At 40.4% G+C, this 24,279-nt stretch overlaps 1 protein-coding gene across 4 annotated transcripts in view; it reads right to left on the bottom strand.

Moving 5' to 3' along the window:
* Positions 1-2,922: 2,922 nt before the first annotated feature.
* TRMT11 (tRNA methyltransferase 11 homolog) overlaps positions 2,923-24,279 on the bottom strand; it is a 53,284-nt gene continuing 31,927 nt past the window's right edge. For 3 of the 4 annotated variants that reach the window (XM_005280210.5, XM_005280211.5, XM_042847997.2), the window contains 2 exons: positions 15,598-15,718; positions 2,923-3,476 (listed from right to left, as the gene is read on the bottom strand). In XM_005280210.5, the coding sequence (XP_005280267.2) occupies positions 3,345-3,476; positions 15,598-15,718 (253 nt within the window). In that variant the 3' untranslated portion in view covers positions 2,923-3,344. The remainder of the gene's footprint in view (positions 3,477-15,597; positions 15,719-24,279) is intronic. The other variant, XM_024113828.3, reaches the window with a different exon arrangement.

The following is a 24,279-nucleotide window of genomic DNA, read 5'->3' as shown; positions in this document are numbered from 1 at the left end:
CAAAGACAAAAGTTTTCACAATCCTCTTACATTTACTATAGGAGAGTAAAAAAAGTGTATCAATGATAAGGCAGGAAACTAATTGGAATCTGAGGAAGAGAGATGGGATAGAGTCAGCTTAGGTAGAGGATGTCAAAAACCTCTGCTATTAATGGCTGATTCCTCTGAGGAAGGACAATCCATCCATCTATAATGGAGAGGAGACCCCAGTCCACAAACTTGAAAGGATCCTTCATTACAGAAAGCATGGCAGCTTCATCACAGCATTCACACTATCAAAACAGCAGCATCCATACATTGGGTACATAATTGGAGAGTCTACTATAGGGATGTCGGATAAGGTAAAAAATTGACCGAAGAGCTTAGACAATTGAAGCTGCTCCTAAGTGACATTAGGTGGTCGAGAGATGCTTCTTTAGCTGACTTTTTAAATTTTGTACTATTCTGAAACAGTGGATATAACACCAGTGCCAAAATTCCACTTGTACTTTCAATTGGAATGTGGTACTCTTCAGTTACTTAAACAACAAGGAGTCTGGTGGCACCTTAAAGACTAACAGATTTATTTGGGCATAAGCTTTCATGGGTAAAAACCTCACTTCTTCAGATGCACAGAGTGAAAGTTACAGATGCAGGCATTATATACTGACACATGGAGAGCAAGGAGTTACTTCGCAAGTGGAGAACCAGTGTTGACAGGGCCAATTCAATCAGGGTGGATGTAGTCCACTCCCAATAATAGATGAGGAGGTGTCAATTCCAGGAGAGGAAAAGAACGTGATGTGTGAACTGCTTGTCTCATTTCAGGGCAAATGCACCTGTATTTCCCCTCACTGGTCTAGCCAGGGCACCCACTTTAATAGAAGAACCTATGTACATGCTCATGAACTTACCAGACACCAGCCCAACTCTAACATGGGGAGCTCTCTGGCAGAAGCAGTGCTGAAACACCCCACCCAGAGGGTTTCCTTTGTGGTAACAAGTTCATCATAGCTTCTGCTCAGAACAGGCACCCAATCTTAGAGGGTCTCAGAACATGGGTGCTGGAACCAGCTTAAAACCAGGTTATTTATCCAAAAATCATCATCTTCTGTAAGTCCCTGGAGAATTCAATTTGAATTAGTATATGAAAACCTCTCCTGGCAGGTGGCTTTAAAGGGCTGATAAACAGAGAAAGTACATTAGCACCCCCTTCTACTAGAGAAGGCACATACTATGCAACAATAACACATAGCAAATTGCATTTTAAATACAGTACCCCAAAGGTATTAACCCTAATTCAATAAGGTCTGACTTAATACTTTATTGAGTTACCTTAATTCCATAAAATTTGCTCAGGATATTAGCAGTCTGTCACACGCTAAATAGATGCTACATGTCATTCCTGAAGTAGCAGCATTCTGGGACAAGTGGAGGAGACACTAAATCAAAGCTCTCTCACATATATGGGGCCTGATTCTCCACTGCCTCATATCTTGTACAGCTATTTAGATCATGTCTGCCCAGTGTAACTTTCATCATGAAGATAACAGTAAATTATAAATGCACAGCAAATACATCACAGTATCTACCCATGAAGAGGAAACACTGAGTTATTTAAATTTTAAAATAAAGACTAAATACCAAATTTTATTGCTAAAATTAAAGCCATTTTAGTTACTTAAAGACAACTTTTCAAAGCAGTAAATTTTTTGGTGCAGTACTTTAAAATGGCCAATTCAAATTTTGTTTAAAAAAAAAAAAACTTACTAGATTTAAGGTTCTTTTTACTACTAGTTCAGCTGTTATGGCCCACTTTGAGACTTTAAAACACAGTAGTTTATAATGGAAACACTGAAAATAAATCAGTACTTTAGAAATTACCCAAACACCAAAAATTACATCCAGAAGATTAGACAAAATTGTCATTAAAAATGTAACCTCTCCCTGCTGGAACATAGGCTGTTATACTATAGCTTATGTCAGTATAACTTATGTCGCTCAGAAGAACGGGGGTTGGTTGTGAATAAATCACCCCCCGGACAACACAAGTTATACCAACTAAAGTGCCGGCATAGACAGCGCTATGTCGGTGGGAGAGCTTCTCCTGCCAACATAACTACCGCTGCTCACGGAGCGCGGGGCTGGAGTAGTTAAGCCGGCAGTAGGGCTCTGTTGGAGCTACATTAGACAGCTCACAGCAATGCAGCTGCATTGTTGCAGCTGCGCTGTTGTAAACTCTCCAGTGTAGCCATGCCCTCAGAGTCAAACACAAGGGAAGGTGAAATAAGTCAATGAACCGAAGAGATGCAGACTCATGCCTGCCTACGTATCACTGGCTTTTTGAAGGTCACCACTATATGCAGACTATTATATGACCACAATAACCTGCAGCAAATTAAGAAATGGGGCTCTATCTATCTGGAACAAATAGATACACTCACCAATGCCCTGCTGAAGTATATTTGATCATCAAAAGCAAGTAAAGCCATTAATATCCTTAATTAATGGGTCTAGCAGTTTTCAAGCAAGATATTTTCACGATGGACACAATGTAGGTTCAGCAAAGTTTTCCCGTTAAAAAATAAAATTTCAGTTTCAAAGAGCTGATCAGGCTTAATACCATTAAGAAACCATTACCAAATCTTTTGTTGTTGTTACTGCTTTAACTATCAGTTAGTTTCTGAATCAAAAATTGCAGACAGTTGGCTTGACCAGCAGTCAAAGTTTAGGAATGCAACAGCAAATCCAAGGTACAGATGAGCTTCAGATGTGGACAGGCTTTATGGGGTTTAATAGGCTCTCCAAGCCTTGTCAGGTCCTCAGCTCCTAGAGGTTTTTTGTTTGTTTGTTTGTTTTTTAAAACATAGCTGGCCCAGTACATGGCAGTAAGAATTCACATGAGAATCTGTTGCATGCAACACAATTTTAAAAAGTCACAACAAGCTCTGTTGGTTTTTATTGTGTATCAGTTACAAAAAAACAAAACAAATGAAAGCAATATTCCTAATAAGCAAACCTTGATCTCTATTACGTGTTTCTAAAGCATCCAGATGTTCACAGTTTAAGAAGCCAAACAATACCACTATTTTCTGTAAAAGTTAATGGTAAAAGAATAATAATAATGGTTTTAGTCAATCATCATTAGTACTTGAAAGTACAAATATAAATTAAATAAGGCTCAAAAAACTTGTACAATAAATCTGCTATAAACAAAGCTAATTAAAAAGAACTGTTCTTAACCTATGTTGTGGTTTTCATTGTGACTTTCTCAAAATTAAAAACAGTATTTGCTTTCTAAAGCATCCAGATGTCTTTACAAAGAAATACAATCTTCATACTTTCCTCATTTTTAATTTTTTTTTTTACTTCTGGTTGTCTTTTTCTTCCTTGGCAATCCTCTTTGTCACACCACTGAAATACTTCTCACGAAAGGCATTGTGACCCTTGTATAGCAAAGACTGATAATCCAACAAGTGAGAATACTGGTCGTTGTCCTGTATAGCATTAAAATACAGAGGTTAGTCCCAAAAGCTCGATTCAAAAAATGGCAAATGAAAGTAAATAGTCAAACAAAGTCATTCTCAGGTTTTTTTTGTTTTTTTGTTTAAATAGTCCAAAGATAACTCAAGTTTTAATCAGAATTTACAGGAATGTTGATATTCTTCTCCAAATTTCAATATTAAATAGAATTCAGAAATAATTTGCAATGAATAATTTATGCGAGTTTGCAGATATTCTTGGATCATTTCAAGTGTATTCATTATTCAAATCTTCTTGCCCTTTTCCATTCTATGCATCAATCTTGAACAATTTGCTACGAGTATTTGATATCCGATATTTGAAAAGGAGCTGTGCTGTTTAATTGCAATTTTTCAGATCGAAACAGCAGCACGCAGCTGTCTCCTGACCAGAGACGTGGACAGGCACTTCCACCATGATGATTACTCAGACAGCAATTTAAAGTTTGGTTTCTGGAAATGCTGCTACCAGTAACACTTAATCACTCAAATATTTGTGGAAAGCAAACACAAAAGAGGCACAAGAATGGCCAGAGTGAATTCGTATAAAAATTACAGATATTGGTGGAAGAGTGGTTGGGTTTTTTGCTTCGTTTTGTGCAGTATTCACTCAGCTATAATGTTAACATTTTGACTGATATCCTTATAAATTATACACATCTTATGTTAAGAAACTACGTTTGGCTAAGTTGGTATATATGTGTGTGTATAACAAAGTTGATGTGTTCTAATGTATAATATAGATATTTGACAGGAATTTTGAAATGTAATTACGTGTATTTTGAACAAAATCTCTTGGCCTTAAAAGCCAGTAAATGGCTAAAATGACACACACACACACACACACACACACACACACACACACACACACACACACACACACACACACACAAAAATAAATGTCATTTTAGCCATTTACTGGCTTTTAAGGCCAAGAGATTTTGTTCAAAATACACGTAATTAAGTTTCAAAATGCCTGTCAAATATCTATATTATACATTAGAACACATCAACTTTGCTTGGGAATAAAACTTGCTGGCTACTTTACACTAACCATAATGCTAGACTGCCATTAAATTGATCATGCTTGTCAACAAGGCTTGAATTAGTAAAAGAAACCTCAAAAAAAAAAAAAAAAAAGCCAAGTGGTCCAGGAAAGTGTTTCTTCTGTATATACATATGAGGTTTGTGACTGTACTTTACTTTAAAACAAAGCAGCAAGTTATTCAGTTTATAATTATCAGTAGAGGGTTATCCTTCCCACTGCTTTGAAATTAGGGTTTCTCTAGTAGATTTTGTCACATAAATGCAAACAATAAGATGAAAATAATTTAAGGCAACATTTACACTCAACAGAATAAAGTCTCCAAACCTTAGTCAATACCATATGGTGACCATGATGTAGTGGACATTTGTTTTTATTAATATTAAATACCCTGATAGTAATGTGGAACATTTTTCAACACCAGATAGTAACAAGGTTAAAATAGTTAAATTCAAAGGAGCTTCCCCCCTTTATGCAACTCTTTTAGATTCTAAGCCTACAAAGCAATCTGCACAATTGGAACTTTGTGATTGCAAGGAGTCCCATTGGCTTCAGAGTGCATGACACTTAGAAAAACTACAATGTGTAATTTAAAAGACTGAAACTAAGATTTGTAAAACTGGTTTGTGTGTACGCGTACAACTTCCCTAGTCTACTAGATACAATTAGATATATTCCTGTATACGTGCATATACACCTCTACCCCGATATAACGCTGTCCTCGGGAGCCAAAAAATCTTGCTGCGTTATAGGTGAAACCGCGTTATATCGAACTTGCTTTGATCTGCCGGAGTGCGCAGCCCCGCCCCCCCAGAGCGCTGCTTTACCGCGTTATATCCGAATTCATGTTATATTGGGTCGCGTTATATCGGGGTAGAGGTGTAGTTTTGTCTCTACCAGTAAATTCCATTAGCTCAAGCTACCAAAACCAAAGGTATCTAAGGAAATGTAATGTGTAAACACACAAATAGAACAACATTAAACTCCAGGTGCTAACAAGTCTATTTAAATACAGAGAAGGTAAAGAGAGAGGGTAGGAGAAAGATGACATGGGTAAATCCATAACAGATTTAAGGAAGTAGTCAACCCATTGATCAAACATTCTAATTATGGTTTGCTCTCTTCTTAAAGGAAAAAGTCAAACATTGAACTGTTCTGAATCCAATAATTTACCAATCAAAATACACATAATTCTGTAGGGAAGGACTAGAATTGGAATGATCAAAATCAAATTCATTCCTGATTTCAGACTCAGATACTAATATTTAAAACCTATTTTAACATTTCCTTTGTTTTATTAAGACACTAAATAGGTAGGTTGGTGCATTTAGGTTGTCTATTTCATTTTTGCCTAGAACACCAGTGTGACCCTGTATAAAAAGAAAGATGACTATGTTTACACTAAGGCATCACCACTGTTGCACAACTGTGATAAATCTTATATAACGTATACCTTGTAAGGTATAATTTAAAAAGATGTAATCTGTTGAACAATGTTATCCTATTTATATGCATGTATTATCATTGTATATGAAGGTTAAGAATCTTTGCTATGTGTTTGAATCTCAAACATGTTGTGTCCCTTGGTAACACCCAGAAGACAGATTTACATCAAGACGAGCCAGCCATGTGTTGATGGGCCATTAAGGAGAATCAGCTCTTCCAGTGGGCCCCTCCTGAGGATGCCTCAAAGACAGTATGAACAATGGAGGCCCAGTGACTCAACAGGACTTGTAGAGCATGTGACCCCGACTCCATGTTTGAGATAGGAACTTTCCATGCACATGGGGGTATAAACTGGAGACTGACAACTCCTGGCCTCTTTCCTGCTCCACATCTCTGGACTATGATTTCTAACAAAGGGAAGCTTTGAAAAAAGGACCAAATACCCCCAATCTTTTGGAAGATCCAGAGAGACTTATTGCAAGCTAACAGATTTAACATCACTGCTATTATCCTGATCTACAAACTCTGAAATCAACTGTCATGCATAGGATTCATTTTAACCTTTTAGTAACTCTCTTCTCTTTTTTTTATTAATAAATCTTTACTTAGTTTACTAAAGATTGGCAACCAATGCTGCAGCCAACTTTCTAACTGCAGAAAACTGAACACACTTGCCCCTTCTCTGAGGCCCCACCTGGCTCTGCTCCTTCTCTGAGGCTCTGCCCTCCACTCACTGCATCCCCGCTCCCTCCATCACTCGCTCACTTGCTCATTTTCACCAGGCTGGGGCAGGGGGTTAGGGTATGGAAGGGAGTACAGGCTCTGGGCTGGGGGGGTGGGCTTTGAGGTAGTGCCGGGGGAGAGGGGTTTGGGGTGCAGGAGGAGGCTCTGAGTTGGTGCCAAGGGATTCGGAGTGTGGGAGGGGGTTTCAGGCTGGGGCAGGGGGTTGGGGTACAGCAAGGGGTGAGGGCTCCAGCTGGGGGTGTGGGCTTGGGGGTGGGGCTGGGGATTCATAGATTCATAGATTCTAGGACTGGAAGGGACCTCAAGAAGTCATCCAGTCCAATCCCCTACCCGCATGGCAGGACCAAATACTGTCTAGACCATCCCTGATAGACATTTATCTAACCTATTCTTAAATATCTCCAGAGATGGAGATTCCACAACCTCCCTAGGCAATTTATTCCAGTGTTTAACCACCCTGACAGTTAGGAACTTTTTCCTAATGTCCAACCTAGACCTCCCTTGCTGCAGTTTAAGCCCATTGCTTCTTGTTCTATCCTCAGAGGCTAAGGTGAAAAGTTTTCTCCCTCCTCCTTATGACACCCTTTTAGATACCTGAAAACTGCTATCATGTCCCCTCTCAGTCTTCTCTTTTCCAAACTAAACAAACCCAGTTCTTTCAGCCTTCCTTCATAGGTCATGTTCTCAAGACCTTTAATCATTCTTGCTGCTCTTCTCTGGACCCTCTCCAATTTCTCCACATCTTTCTTGAAATGCGGTGCCCAGAACTGGACACAATACTCCAGCTGAGGCCTAACCAGTGCAGAGTAGAGCGAAAGAATGACTTCTCGTGTCTTGCTCACAACACACCTGTTAATACATCCCAGAATCATGTTTGCTTTTTTTGCAACAGCATCACACTGTTGACTCATATTTAGCTTGTGGTCCACTATAACCCCTAGATCCCTTTCTGCTGTACTCCTTCCTAGACAGTCTCTTCCCATTCTGTATGTGTGAAACTGATTTTTCCTTCCTAAGTGGAGCACTTTGCATTTGTCTTTGTTAAACTTCATCCTGTTTACCTCAGACCATTTCTCCAATTTGTCCAGATCATTTTGAATTATGACCCTGTCCTCCAAAGCAGTTGGTATCCCTCCCAGTTTGGTATCATCCGCAAACTTAATAAGTATACTGTCTATGCCAATATTTAAGTCGTTAATGAAGATATTGAACAGAGCCGGTCCCAAAACAGACCCCTGCGGAACCCCACTTGTTATGCCTTTCCAGCAGGATTGGGAACCATTAATAACAACTCTCTGAGTACGGTTATCCAGCCAGTTATGCACCCACCTTATAGTAGCCCCATCTAAACTGTATTTGCCTAGTTTATCGATAAGAATATCATGCGAGACCGTATCAAATGCCTTACTAAAGTCTAGGTATACCACATCCATAGCTCCTCCCTTATTTACAAGACTCGTTATCCTATCAAAGAAAGCTATCAGATTGGTTTGACACGATTTGTTTTTTACAAATCCATGCTGGTTATTCCCTATCACCTTACCACCTTCCAAGTATTTGCAGATGATTTCCTTACTTACTTGCTCCATTATCTTCCCTGGCACAGAAGTTCAACTAACTGGTCTGCAGTTTCCTGGGTTGTTTTTATTTCCCTTTTTATAGATGGGCACTATATTTACCCTTTTCCAGTCTTCTGGAATCTCTCCCGTCTCCCATGATTTTCCAAAGATAATAGCTAGAGGCTCAGATACCTTCTCTATTAGCTCCTTGAGTATTCTAGGATGCATTTCATCAGGCCCCGGTGACTTGCAGGCACCTAACTTTTCTAAGTGATTTTTAACTTGTTCTTTTTTTATTTTATCTGCTAAACCTACCCCCTTTCCATTAGCATTCACTATGTTAGGCATTCCTTCAGACTTCTCAGTGAAGACCGAAACAAAGAAGTCATTAAGCATCTCTGCCATTTCCAAGTTTCCTGTTACTGTTTCTCCCTCTTCACTGAGCAGTGGGCCTACCCTGTCTTTGGTCTTCCTCTTGCTTCTAATATATTGATAAAGGTTAAAGGATAGGGATAAGGGATGAAGGGTTTGGAGTGTAGGAGGGGGCTCTGGGCTGGGATTGAGAGTTTTACAGTGTGGGAGAGGGCTCTGGGCTGGGGTTTGGGGTGTGGGTATGGGCTCTGGGTGCGGGCTCCAGGGTGGGGCAAGGGGTTGGGTACATGGGGGGGGGCTCAAGGCTGGGGCAGGTGGTTGGGGCACAGGAGGGGGCTCCGGGTGGCACTGACCGCAGGCAGCACCCAGGAAGTGGCGACATGTCCCTCCGACTTCTAGGCGGAGGAGTGGCCAGAGGGTTCCATCCGCTGCCTCCACCTGCAGGTGCCGCCCCCACAGCTCTCATTGGCCATGGTTCTCGGCCAATGAGAGCTGCGGGGCCAGCACTCAGGGTGATGCCTGCGGGTGAGGGCAGTGCGCAGAGCCCCCTGGCCACCCCTCTGCCTAGGAGTCTGAGAGACATGCAGGCCACTTCCCAGGAGCCACACGGAGCTAGGCACAGAGCCTGCCTATCCCGCTGCAGCCAACTGGACTTTTAGCAGAAACTCAGAAAACCAAACGCCTGGCAACCCTAAATGTGGTATTTGGTGAGATCCTGAAGTACATATTGACCTGGGGTGAGTGTCTGGTTCACTAGAACTGGAAGAACCCAATAGATGTGATTTCTGGTTTTAATAATCATTTATCACAGAAGTCTGGTTTGTCTGGATGGTGCATGAGAGGCTAGAGGGCCTGATGGGACAGTTTGTGGCTTCATAATAACTAGTATAGTAATTTGGAAGCACACATTTGTTACTGGCTTGGTGAAGACTTAGGATAGAATAAACCACCAGTTTGGGGTGCATGCCCTATTTTCTGGCAGTCTGACCTGAAATCGGTACTCATAGCTCTGTTCCATGCTAGGCAGCATGACAACCTGATACCTAATGACAAGCTGAATGGGTAGAATCTGAACAGTAGTGATATTCTGACATTTATAAAATGACAAATACATGCAAGATCTTTTGGAAATAATTTATTCTCTACTATTTTTGCTGGATGTTAGGTAATTACAATGAACAGAAAATAATGGTTAACTGAAATATGCTTCTGAATAATGGCTGAAGTCAGCAGGTCTACACAAGCACTAATCCTGCAACAGTATCTCTGCCAAATCTCTAAGAGACTCTCTTCATATACACCCTACAGTAGGTGCATTGGTCACACTAGTTAATGAAATCTGCAGCACAGCAGATTTCACACAATTAAAGTGTTAGTGTCAAATCCTCTTGTACCATTGAATTGTCAGGTGCAATTTCCAAATATTGTGCCTTTTCTTCCCCTAGCTCCCGCGTTTTTTTTTTTTCCCGGGGAGGGATAGCTCAGTGGTTTGAACATTGGCCTGCTAAATCCAGGGTTGTGAGTTCAATCCTTGAGGGGGCCACTTGGGGATCTGGGGCAAAATCAGTACTTGGTCCTGCTAGTGAAGGAATGGGGCTGGACTCGATGACCTTTCAAGGTCCCTTCCAGTTCTAGGAGATGGGATATCTCCATTAATTATTATTATTATTTATTTAAAGCAACAGGTCAGGGACAAAAGTTGACCTTTATCATTTGAACTATCACCTTAAAGCCATTCCTCTCCCTAACATTACCTACTCCAGTGCAATGACATCTTCCACCCCTCTTTTTCTGTTTTGTTCCCCAGACCTGAAACTGAAGAGGAGGGGAAAGAAAAGGAAAAGTTTTTACATTTTATTTTCTTTGTAACCACTGCCCAAAGTTGGTATTAGAGGTAAAACATTTAACTGGTTACTCTGCACAAGCAGGTGAAGTTTCTCTAGAAGCCATTGCTTTGGGTCAGGCACCAAGAGTGGCCAACAATGAACTGTAGACACTAACTTGACTAAATCCATCACTATTATGGTATCAGCTCAGGAAAGCAAGTGATTTCCTCCTTTGTTTGTAAGAGTCAGGTTTCCACCATCCTTTAACCTACTGTCATTCTCTGATAATGATTTCTTTCACAACATTGGTATGGACCATGATATATTTATATTCTCCTCAATGGCACCAATTTTCAACTAAACTGCTGTTTTACATAAACGTTTACCCACATATGGCTTATGATGCATCCTACAATAAATGAAAGCCAGAAAAGTGGCTTTCACTTTGACATCAGCCTAAGTGCTTACAACTTATTTGATCATGCAACTTCACATTAGTTTTGCTTATATAGAATAATCTAAAAATGGTGCAATATATTTCTAGCATAATAAAGCAGGTAGGGGAGGAGGGAAAAGAACTGAAGTTTACAAATAGAGCGGTGTTTAACATCTGTGCAAATATCCAATGTAATGTACAAGCTTATGCTGAATCTAGTGGGCCTCAGTTCAGCCTCAGGGTAATTACTCATGTCTGTTTTTTGTTTTAAAAAATCCTCCTACCCTTATCACAGCTTCCCAGTGTTCTACATCTGGAACTGGACAGTAGCTAGAGAAACCCTTGTACAAATTTTAGACAGCTATAAACATCACCAAGTAGTTCAAACAGGCCAACAGGGTCAAGTCTAGCAACGGATGCTGCTAAATACAGTAGAAAAAACTCAACACCAATAAAGATGCCTAGAATGACCATGTGACAAGGAGGTGCTGGAAACCTTCAGCTTTGCAAATCCATTAACACTTTGCTCCCAAGTCTTTTCATGGGCAGTCATTTGTTCAGAATGCACTTTCAGTCTAGTTCTTGTTCCTATCTTGACATGCAATTCATAGGCACATTTTTCAAGTGTGGTCAACAGCCCCTCTCCTCTAGATACTCTACAGATATCAGTATTTTGTCAGGAGTACAGATTAAAAGTTTCAGAACAAGAACAATCACCAGCAAAATAGATATGAATGATTCTGGAAAGACACCAGACACAGAATAGTAGTGAAACTGAAAGTGGAAGAGAGTATATAGTCATCAAAATATTTTACAGGGTGACTCAACAAGCCCCACAAAACTAGAAGCTAGACAGTTTTATTAAAAAAGTGGAACAGACAAGAGATGCCCCCTGCGCCCCCAAAACCCTAACTACAAGAGGAATTTAAAAACAAGTCAATCTTTAAAGAATAGATATGGAGCCTCAAGAATACTTCCTGTAATAATGCTGGAAATTGTTTTGTTCCATATACATTTGTAGTTACACATTTTCCATCTGATTCTACTTTGGAATTAGAAAAATATGAAGTATGCAACATAAATCTGTTTGTTTCCTCCTTCCCTGGAAACTAACCTGGTGCAACATCAAGTACAGTACACTTCAACTTGGCTCAACCTACAGCTAACCTAAAACAAAACACTGAACCAATTTTACTGGATACCAACCAGATTATACACCATAAGCTTCACAGATTCAGCATCTGCTGAAGAAGCAGCCATTCATATGCCTCACCGTCGGACATACTATGGTGCTTCCACATGCATGCCAAATTCTAAACTCTGCCTCCTCATCAGCCTTGATGAGGACAGGCTCATATCCCCTATGTGGAAAAAGCTTGCTCTAATAGCACTGGCCCTGAACAAAGAATAACACTGAGACCTGGGAGGTATCCACATCCAACCAAATCCCTCCCCAACCCTGGGAGAAACTACAAGACACTTTCATGCTGTAAAAGGCCCCCTTTATAATAATGGTTTTAGGTCCTTATCATCAAGGATAGCAAATACTCACCTCATATCCCTCAAACTTTACTTCTCCCCCACTTCCTTTCCTTCTTGTTCTTCCACCTTCTTGGTTTTTATTTCATACAGATTCATAAGGTATTAACTAGCTATTTTTAACCTACCTCCAATATGGCCATACCCATTTATTATGGGGAAGGAGTGAAGTAATTAATAAGACACCTTGGCCCAAAGTAAGCCTCAAAATGTTTCTTTTAAGATTTCCCACCCATTGTGTGCCATACTTGAGCACATTTTTTGTATAGACTTTGTCCAGTTTGCTCTGCGTAAGTGTGCACATTACTGCACATTTACAAAAAATAAGATCTTTATCAGCTATAAGAGGAATTCCTATTGAACTTAATGAGATAAAAACAATTCAAGTAGTTTATTACTGGGATGTTCTTTATGCTTATGATAAAATTATGTATGTCAATTAATATTTGTGGATAGGATTCATGTCTACTTTGGTCTCTTAGATCACTAATTTCTTGAAATTATAAACACGACCAATTTTCAACACCCGTTCAATGGGACCCATTGCAGATGAGTGTTTTCAACAATAGATCAATTTCTTTAGTGGAGTCAGGGTTTTAGAGTGTTTATACTGTACATAAATATATACAATGTATTCATTACTGCTAGTACTGGTAATTCCTGGCAATATTGCATGATGATTATGCAGTATAATTAAGGCTGCGTGTTTGTCACGGAGCTCACGGATTCCGTGAATTTCCATGACTTCTGCAGTGGCCGGTGCGCTTGGCTCAGGGACAGCTCAGGCAGCCCCTGCGCCAGGCGCACCAGCCACTGCTGGAGCAGTCCTGGGCCACCACACCCCGTCCCCTGTCCCCCCAGCAGAGTTTGGGTGAGGCGGGCTCTTGGCAGCACTTATCTGGGGGCTCCCTGAAAGCCGTGACATCCCCCTCGCTCAGCTGGAACTGTGGCCAATGGGAGCTGCAGGGGCCGTGCCTGGAGGCGGAGGCAGCGTGCAGAGCTGCCTGGCCACACCTCCACCTAGGACGGAGCTCAATGAGGGGGATGTCACTGCTTCCGGGAAGCCCCCCCAGATAAGTGCTGCCCAGAGCCAGCCTCACCCCGTCCTGTGCCCCAACCCCCTGCCGTTCCCCACCCCCAAATCTGCTGCTGGGTGGGGGGAGGCGTGGAGGCAGGTAGGAGCCTGCAGGCCCTGCCAATCCTCCCACCCCGAGTGGGGGTCCTGCCTGCCCACAACCGCCTGCCTGCCCCCAGCACCCGTGGGGGCCCCAGGCAGCCCACCCCCAAGTTTTAGTCATGAGTATTTTTAGTAAAAGTCAGGGACAGGTCATGGGCCATGAATTTTTGTTTACTGTGCGTGACCTGTCAATGATTTTTACTAAAAATACCAGTGACTAAAACAGCCTTAAGCATAAAAATCACTATCTTTATAAAAATATATCATAATTCACGGACACTGTGCACTGTATTTGAACTATCACACACACTAGAAAATTAGTTCCTAATTAAATGAAATTATACTGAACAATGCCTGGAAAAGTACACTAGATGCTGGAGTATGAAAAAACCCTCACTCACACAACAGCAAGATAAATGGGCAGACCTCCAATTCTCCCAAACAACTTCTTTTCGTGTCACTTCTTCACTTTTACTGGACAACAAAATGTCCCTACAGAACATTTGTTTGATATGAAACAGAGTAGGAAGAATGTCAATTAAGAAATCCCCGTAAAAGGAACTAAACAGTGTGATGCCAAACATACCCTATATCAAAAAACTCAACAGCAGATATGCATTTGCTGAGGGAAGGAGTTAAACAATACACAGCTTTACTTATTACTTAGACATGCTTTTTCACTAGAAACAGGACATTGCCTTTCATTGCCCTTAAGTTATAGAAAAGGTCTCTGGATCCCTGGGCAGAGGCACCTGCTATTTTTAACTAAGTAGTAAATTTGTCAGCTAACATCAGGTGCTCAAAACTAAGCATTTCAATCACTGAACTGACAAGATACATACTGAAGAGTAAGTGATGTACAAAACACAATAGTGCTAAATGACTGAAGTCTATATACAGAAGGGTGAAAAAGTGGTTTAAATTAGAACATGTAGTCCGAGAATACTATTAATGTCAAACCTGTCAATATATAAAAAATAAAACTGGCATAGGGGAAGGGGGGAGAGATACATTTCCAAATTTTAAGTTATAAATGATGGTTTGTTACTGCCAAGGTCAACAGCACCTACTCTGAACAACTTATACAATTTGTTACACTACGTAAGTGCTATTTGACAATTTAAGTCATCACTTGCATTATGAAATCCAGACTGGAAGCTTGCTGGATTGTGAGTGTATACCATAATGCTGAAGCACTAATTTGCTTCAAACCACCTCCACTGTTTAAAATAATAGCTTTTTACACCTAATTAAGAAAATACTGGAAGCGCTTGCTAACCTCCTACACGTTTTAGCTAAGAACAATGTCCTACTTATTAACCTGCCTCTGCTTTCCTAACATGTGTAAGTATCTCTTTCCTAATGTTCTATTTCCAGACTGATTTTTTTTGTTAGTCATCTTTAACAGTTTAAGCAACTGAAAACACATTACCTTTCCTGCATGAGAACTGGAGATTAAATACCACTGTCAGGAGGCCCCCACATCATTGAACTAATGTCAGACTTTAGTACTGTATATATAATGGCTTAGAATCCAATTTTCAGAGATAAGCACTCTCAATCCCCACTGAAGTCAACAGGAAATGCACGCAGTCAGCACCTCTGAAAAAATATCTTGTCCTCAAAGATCCTGCCATCACCCATATTAAATTTTTCATCCAGGGCAAACTGGTTATCAAAATTTTTTAAAAACAAAAAACTATCTTAAATCATTGCAGACTAAGTGAGCAACCCAACAAGCTTGTTTTTTGTCTTTAAGATGTGGCATTTTTCAAAGCCTCTAATTCGTGTCATAAAAACGTCTTAGCAGCAGCAGAATTGACAATCCAGTACTGAATACCAAATCTGGTGGTGGTAATACAATAAATTCCCTTTTGCAGTTCAAACAGTAGAGCAAACCTTTCATATATTTGACAGCTGCCATTTCGCACAACACACCCAAGAACATTTTACCTCAAATTCTTTCACCTTTTCCATGGTTATCAAGCGCCTTGACGTGTGGCTGGAAAGCATCTGCTCACAGTTACTAATAAGTTTCAGGCAGGGGTGCCGGGGTATAATCTCTTCTGTGTATCTGGAAGAAATAAGCAGTCAGAAAGCTGTAAACCTATGAACTGTACCATGTGCATTTGAAACACAACAGTTATACAGATCTATTCAAACTGGCTTACACTATAAGCTTCCACACATTTTATAGCCATACTAAGTTTCCAGAAACAACGTTTTCACTTGTTTTCAGAAATCATAAGCATATATCCCATCTTTTTGGGACACAAATAAAAGACATGGTGCAGATGAACTAGCTGTAAACAGGAAGAATATTTCCCATAGGGCTCTCTACAAACAGGTAATTCAGCTCTTGAGGTCCCTTCCAGACATACATTTCTATATGTAGATGCCTGCATCATGTCAAGTATCATGGGAAAATGCCTCCAACCATCCAATCAGGAACTGTGCTTTTTAAAAGTATTTCACAAGCATCCAATGATAATCAACTGATTTGGGTGGTTGTTTATTTACTGTCACATCCCAATGGGAGACTATTATACTTGGACTTCAATCTATATTACAACACAACCTCTTTAATAACCATTGAAATCTTTTAGATTCAGAGACTGGTGTTATAAACAGACTGGAGCATATTGGACTTCCTTTGTCAGACAGGGAAAGACATTTTAAAGGAGAAAATCTGTTCTGATAGCCCTTTGACAGAGGACAAATAATACTGCCTGGCTGACAAAATATACCAAAATTAATTCAGTTAAAACTTCTGTACTGGTGGGTAAAGAGTAAGCTTCCACAATATTTTACGTAACTTCGATCTACACCAGCCATACGAAGAAGACTAATTTCCAAGAATCTACATCTCCGAAATTGCATTCCCCCCCTTATTTTTCAAAATGCTAAAAGATGAATTAGGTTTTAAAGAGATTCACGGAGGGGGAGGGGAGAAGACATCTGACTCAATTAATAGCCTATAAATATATAATAAAGGAAAGCATGAACATGAGGTATCTTCACCCTGCTGCTGAGTTAGTCTTTAAAAAACTAACCCCCACACATCCCTTGAAGGGCAAGGAGTATTTGAGGCACGAGGGAGATGCTCCATATTTTACCCATGACAAGGAGACATTTCTGAACATGTATCGAAAAGTAAATAAATATTAGGGAAAACAAAAAAAAATGCAAAAGCAGTTCCTGCCACCTATGATGGTACCTTCCCAAGTTTGTTTTTAAAAAAACACTTTTTCTATGCATCTATACACTTTCTGTGTGACCGTGAGCGAGTCAGTTAGTCTCTGTGCCTCAGTTTCCTCAACTGTAAAATGAAGATAATAGCAAACCCCTACTTCACAGGGTTGTTGTAAGGATAACTACATTAAGAGACTGCTCAGATACTACAGTAATGTGGCCACTCAAGACAGAATATAAGTGTACGGTTTTGCATTGCTACCTGAAAAATTATGAACAATGTGACCAATGTTGCAAGTCTAGCTTCTTTCAACTGTATTAGAAAGCTTGCTACAACAGCCATAGACACTAACCTTCGCAATAATGCTGGTACAGAGTTGGGGGCCATTAATACAGAACACTGTAGTATTTTTTAAATAAGGGGAGTTCCACCTCCTGCAGAAACAAATAAGTCAAACCAAAATAGAACTAGAGTTTCTTAGGTCTATACTAGGAATTTACATTAGTATAGCTATGTCTCTCAGAGTGTGAAAAATCCACACCCCCGAGAGACAGCTATACCAACCTAACTCTTGATGTAGACCTAGCTACTGCTTCTCAGGAAGGTAGATTACCTATGTCAACGGGAGAAGCCTTCCTGTCAGCGTACAATGAAGTGCTACAGCAGGGAGGCTGCAACTGCTGTGGTGTTTTACACAGACATACCAAGCAGCTACAAGATTTCCACAGGAAAATGGAACGTCAATGACAGAAGTTCCAGGCTCCTTAATTCTTGTACTAACGTGTGTCTCTTCAGCAAAGCTCAAAGCAGCAATAAACGTCTTGCCTCCTGCGCTGCATTTATTTTCCATTTTCTGCATTGGGCACTACTATGATGCCCAAGAACTCCTAAACTTGTTTAATTTTTATCTGCTACCTGAAGTAGCACCCTAATACACTGGGCTTCAGTCAATTAATGGATAAAAGGGGATGGTTTTGACCTATATAAAACCCTAAATCGCTCAGGACCTTTTTATGAGACTGCCTCTCTCTTCTTGCTACACTACCACAGTTGCAATCAGCAGATGTGCTTGACCAGAAGCCCCTTGATTTATAAAAGGAGGGGGGGCTGGCAATAGAGTTATCCGTGAGAGGCTCTAAGCTCTGAAACAAGTTTCCTCCTGGTCCAAGCTAGCTCTGATCTGTTGAACTTCAAGGCACGCTGAAAGGCACATTTATTTGTGCAGGCTGCTCCAGAGGATGGTGGGTTTGATGTATGTGGGGAAAGGGAGATGTGTCCTGCTGGCAGGTAAGTGGCTATTTAGTTTTATTTTTGTTCTTTTGATTTGTGGCAGAATGCTGAGTCTTCGATAGGAGCCCTTTATTATTGTATATATACAGAGAAATTTTAAATTAAAAATTACAGCCAAAGCAACACTCCACGCCTTCTGGAGGACAGACGGCATGAAAAATAACCAGACTCAGAACACTTGAGGATAGGGGAAAGGAAGCTGGCAGTAGTCTCTCCCTTAGTTCCTTAATCAATGAAAGTTTCTTCTTTCTCTTGCTTCAGGAGTGGAGAACAAGCCACTTTCTCTCTTCCCCTGTTGCTAGTCTGCTCATGGGAGGCACCTGCTGCAAGGCTGCGGTTTAAGCAAGCACAGACATAGGCCAGTGTAAGAGACAGCAGTAGCCACCAACAAGGTCACCCCTTTTGCGCTGCATGCAGCTCTCTGGTCAAAGCAGTGCAGGGTGCAGAGCACGCAAGCTAAGGAGTGGTTGAGGCAGACTAGGCCTGAACGCCAGAAGCAGATGGCACAAAGGCAAATGCCCAGTTGGTTGGTCCTAGCCTGGCTGGATAGCAACACAGGGAGTGACAAAAATTGTGACCTTGGAAAACATAACCCCTATGAGATAGGTTTTGAGCTTGTCAAAAACAGCATATGGGAGGTGTGATGCTCACAGACCAGCTCAAGCCAAAGCCACAGGCAAATTCACTTGTGTATGAATTGTTAAAAGAAGTGTTGTCAAAGAAGTGTTAAAAGGTATTATAGTGTATTCAGGCCAACTCACTTGTGTGTTAGTATAGATCAAAAGAGATGTTAATTGTATTGTTTTCAGGGATAGCTCAGTGGTTTGAGCATTGGCCTGCTAAACCCAGGGTTGTGAGTTCAATCCTTGAGGGGGCCACTTAGGGATCTAGGGCAAAATCTGTACTTGGTCCTGCTAGTGAAGGCAGGGGCCTGGACTCGATGACCTTTTAAGGTCCCTTCCAGTTCTAGGAGATGGGATATCTCCATTAATTTAATTTATATGCCCCCGTAATTAAATAATCCTAGCTCAAAGGTGTGTTAATGTATTCAGGTGTTAAAATTTCATGAAAACTAAATGGAATCTTACTTGTATTTTTTAACTAATCTATTTCTATCATAATGTCATGGCAGGCATTTACATTATATATCTATATATCACTATAATTAAATTACTCATCAAACACAATTGGAGCCTTGGAAATGTAAATGAAGAAGAGTGCTAACTTCAAAGCGAGGGCCATTGTGGTCAACAATGGGAATTCACAGACTCAGTCTGCATTTCCTACTCATTGTCAAAGGGTAAATACACTATTCAGATTGTTTTCTGGAGAAGAATCTATAAATATGGATTCAAGGAACAGTCCTGTGTTCCTGGACTGTTTGGATTCTAACAGGGTGGAATAACTGAACAAGACGACAGATCCCCAGAGTTATTCAGGGGACCGAGAGACATTTGTAAACTGGCAGTTTATTGCACCTCTGCTATCATTTCAGACTTACAAACTTTGACTCACTTGTTAATATATATGTTACCTACTTTAACCTCTCAATACCTCTCATTTCTTTTTCTTAGCTAATAAACCTATAGTTAGTTTACAACAGAATTGGCTGCCAGCTTTATCTTTGGTGTAAGACCTGAAGTACCAACTGATCAGGGGTAAGTGACTGGTCTCTTGGGAGAAACTTGATGTGGTGTGATTTTTGGTTTTAATAACCTTTTATCGTAAAGTTCAGTTTGTCTGGGTGGCAAGATGGACTGAAAGATAAGACTCTATGGTAAGACTGACATAGTGATCCAGAGTTCACATTTGTTACTGGATTGGTGAAATCTAATTATAGAACATACCACCAGTTTCGCCCTTGTTTTCTGACAGTCTGCCCTGAGATAGGCACTCACAGTTGAGTGTCACTTCAGACAGCGTGACAGGAGGAAAATATTGTTTTGATCCTTAGGAGATCTGATTACAGGAGGTAATAAGTCTCGTGCAACTTTTAGTTTGCAGAACGCAAATGTTAAATCAGAGACTCACTTATGCACATATACCTGACAGGACACACTACCATTGTTTGTACTGAAGTAGTGCGTAAAGGCTCCAGTCCTGGATCAGAACCCCATTGTGCCAGGCATGGTACAGATATATAATGGAGATGGGCCCTGCCCTGAAGAGTTTATAATTTAAGTAAGACAACAGTCTTGAGGGTTTTGCTTTTTTAAGAGAGAGTTTAGTAGCCCTACATTTCACATAATGAGACTGGCAGGAAGAGGGACAGACACTCTTGGCTAACACTGGCCCAAAGATACAAAACTAACATTTCAATCATTAACAAATTAATCTAGCTACCATGATTTATGACCACAAGCACAGAAAAGGGTCACAGACCAACTCAAACTGCAGCTGGAAGAGCAAACTCTACTACTGTTTTTCCCCCACACTTCCTTTTAGTTACCCAGTTGCTGAGGTCTTTGCTACACATATCTGAAACCCAGATAACAACTGAAAGTATCCACACTCTTTTAGCTATTCCTTGGGTGCAACAAGTATTACCAGATCTTCATTCAAAAGCTCTATTATAATCTTTATGTTCCCCATTTTAAATTTCTTGCCCAACCAAACTGCAGTTCTATTTCCCAAAACAGACATCAAACCAACCACCACCAGAGTTTCAGCCACAGTGTTACCAGGGTTGAGCACTTTATGATTGTGAACACACCAGTCCACAAAATCTGGATAATAGAAAGCTAAAGACAGATCCGAAACACCTCCTACAATAGATTGCAGCTTCAAACAACCATCCAAAAAAGCAGGAAGGTGTAGGTGAGGAGGAAGATTTGGAAATTTCTTACTGGAAAAAAAAAAAACAGACGTGAGCTTTTATAAAATTAAGATGATACATCACAAGTCTTACCAAGTAAATGAGTTGGTTCTGTGCATCATTTCAGAGGCTCCAAATTCACTACCTCAAACTCCTCTCCCAATGCACCTACAGCATGAAATTTGGTAACGCCTCCCTTACAACAGGTAAAAATCAGGAAATGCATGACAGAAGAGGGCCAAAGAATTCTTAACAACTTACAAAGATAGGCACTCTGCCACCACTTCTTTTAGAAGTTTCTCTTCATAACTGTGTAAAAGCCCGACAGCAAAGGAATTAAAAGAATTCAGGCCTAACCGTGATTTCAATGTCAGATTGAAACAATAAACTACTTTGGAGTGTAATGTTATCTTTCAGAATGAGAGGTGTTACACTGGTCTACAATTTTTGAGAAGTTGTCTGCTTCAGAGATAAAATGTGCTATTTATTATGTATTTTGATGTGCTGAATTCAAATATGACAATTAAAACAACTGATTGGCTACTGTTTCTAAGATATTTAAGTTTTTACATTTTATGTCTATGTATATTGTGTAGATAGTAGAGTTTTAATCATAAATTGTAAACCTAGGTCTTTTCATGTGTTTATGGTTGCTTTACATGATAATATTTCACCTGTCCTGTTTATGTAACACTTTAAAAATCAGCAAAAAGGTTATATAAATAACATTTATTATGAAACAAAAGGCAAAAAACTATTATGTACATAGTTTAGTCCTATTCAGTGTCTACTCGACCCTTCTTGGCTTGTCTCTTGTATTCATTAAATGGAGCATCTCTTGTCACTGTCCAGCAATAGTCTGCAAGCACTGATGGGCTCCATTTGCCCTGATAGCGTTTCTCCATTGTTGCAATGTCCTGGTGAAATCGCTCGCCGTGCTCGTCGCTCACTGCTCCGCAGTTAGTGGGAAAAAATCTAGATGAGAGTGCAAAAAATGTATCTTTAGTGACATGTTGCAACCAAGGCTTTTGTATGCCTTGGAGGAGGTTTTCCACCAACAACCTGTAGTTGTCTGCCTTGTTGTTTCCGAGAAAATTTATTGCCACTAACTGGAAGGCTTTCCATGCCGTCTTTTCCTTGCCACGCAGTGCATGGTCAAATGCATCATCTCGAAGAAGTTCACGAATCTGAGGACCAACAAAGACACCTTCCTTTATCTTAGCTTCACTTAACCTTGGAAATTTTCCACGGAGGTGGAAAGCTGCTTGTGTTTTGTCAATGGCCTTGACAAAGTTCTTCATCAGACCCAGCTTGATGTGTAAGGGTGGTAACAAAATCTTCCTTGATTCAACAAATGGTGGATGCTGAACACTTTTCCTCCCAGGCTCCAATGACTGTCGGAGTGGCCAATCTTTCTTGATGTAGTGGGAATCTCTTGCACGACTATCCCATTCGCGGAGAAAACAGCAGTACTTTGTGTATCCAGTCTGCAGACCAAGCAAGAGAGCAACAGCTTTCAAATTGCCACAAAGCTGCCACTGATGTTGGTCATAGTTTATGCACCTCAAAAGTTGTTTCATGTTGTCATAGGTTTCCTTCATATGGACTGCATGACCAACTGGAATTGATGGCAAAACATTGCCATTAGGCAGTAAAACAGCTTTAAGACTCGTCTTCGATGAATCAATGAACAGCCTCCACTAATCTGGATCGTGAACGATGTTGAGGGCTGCCATCACACCATCGATGTTGTTGCAGGCTACAAGATCACCTTCCATGAAGAAGAATAGGACAAGATCCTTTTGACGGTCACGGAACATGGAAACCCTAACATCACCTGCCAGGAGATTCCACTGCCGTAGTCTGGAGCCCAACAGCTCTGCCTTACTCTTGGGTAGTTCCAAATCCCTGACAAGGTCATTCAGTTCACTTTGTGTTATGAGGTGTGGTTCAGGGGAGGAGGATGGGAGAAAATGTGGGTCCTGTGACATAAATGGTTCAGGACCAGAAGTTTCATCCTCTTCCTCGTCTGACTCAAGTGAGAATGATTCTGGTGCATCAGGAACCGGCAGTCCTTCTCCGTGGGGTACTGGGCATCTAGCTGATGGAATGTTTGGATAATGCACAGTCCACTTTTTCTTCTTTGACACACCTTTCCCAACTGGAGGCACCATGCAGAAGTAACAATTGCTGGTATGATCTGTTGGCTCTCTCCAAATCATTGGCACTGCAAAAGGCATAGATTTCCTTTTCCTGTTCAACCACTGGCGAAGATTTGTTGCACAAGTGTTGCAGCATATGTGTGGGGCCCACCTCTTCTCCTGATCTCCAATTTTGCAGCCAAAATAAAGGTGATAGGCTTTCTTAACCACAGTGGTTATACTGCGCTTTTGTGATACAAAAGTCACTTCACCACAAACATAGCAGAAGTTATCTGCACTGTTCACACAAGTACGAGGCATCTCTGCTCACTTTGGCTAAACAGAAATGTGTCCCTTTGCAAAATCAAACACTGACAAATAAGAGAGCATGACACTGTATGATTTCTAGAGCTGATATAGGGCAATTTATTCAGCAGAGTGATGTAAGCTTCGTTATGATTGCATCATCCATGACTTCTAGGAATAACATGATGCAATTCATATCATGTATGATGCAATACCAGCTTCAGATTGCATCATTCATTGTTTTGCCTAAAAAGCAAGTACTGTCCAAACCCAGTCATAGATTTATTCATAGATCCAGTCAAAGATGTATTTTAGTCATTTCTGGTTTAAATTGAGATCCCTTCCCTTTATAACTCACTTATCCTCCACCATTCCCAAGTCAAGGGTCATATATACTGACTCAATAACATATCTTGAAAACTAGAGCCAATCAACAATTTTAAGCATCATTTTCGTTCTCAGTGACCCAGAATTAGTAAAGTTTGACTACATTTATTTCAGAAGCATTTTGGCTGTAGAGCAGTGTTATCACTCTGCTAAAACACCTTCCTGTCTTTTTAGCATTAATGCATACAGTTCTTTCTACAGGTAATGATTACTCCATTAGGTAAATCCCAGAACGTTGTCAAATGAAGTATAGTAGCAACTGCTTTAACAAAAATCCATTTTACCCAATTTTCTTTTTAATTTAAAAGAAGAGGACATATGGTAACCATCAGTTACAGATGAATAGGAAGGGAGACATTGTCAGTAAACACCTGACAGTTCAACAGATTAGTCACTAGCTTCTCTCTCTTTGGCCCACAAATTTGCTAGCAAGTTTTGTTAAAATAAGAACCTGCACAGAGGATTAGAACTGAAAACTCAATGTGTTAATATATTAATGTTTC

Source organism: Chrysemys picta, chromosome 3 (genome assembly GCF_011386835.1).
Source record: "Chrysemys picta bellii isolate R12L10 chromosome 3, ASM1138683v2, whole genome shotgun sequence".
Classification (NCBI taxonomy): Eukaryota; Metazoa; Chordata; order Testudines; family Emydidae; genus Chrysemys; species Chrysemys picta.
This window is presented reverse-complemented; position numbering and strand designations above follow the sequence as displayed.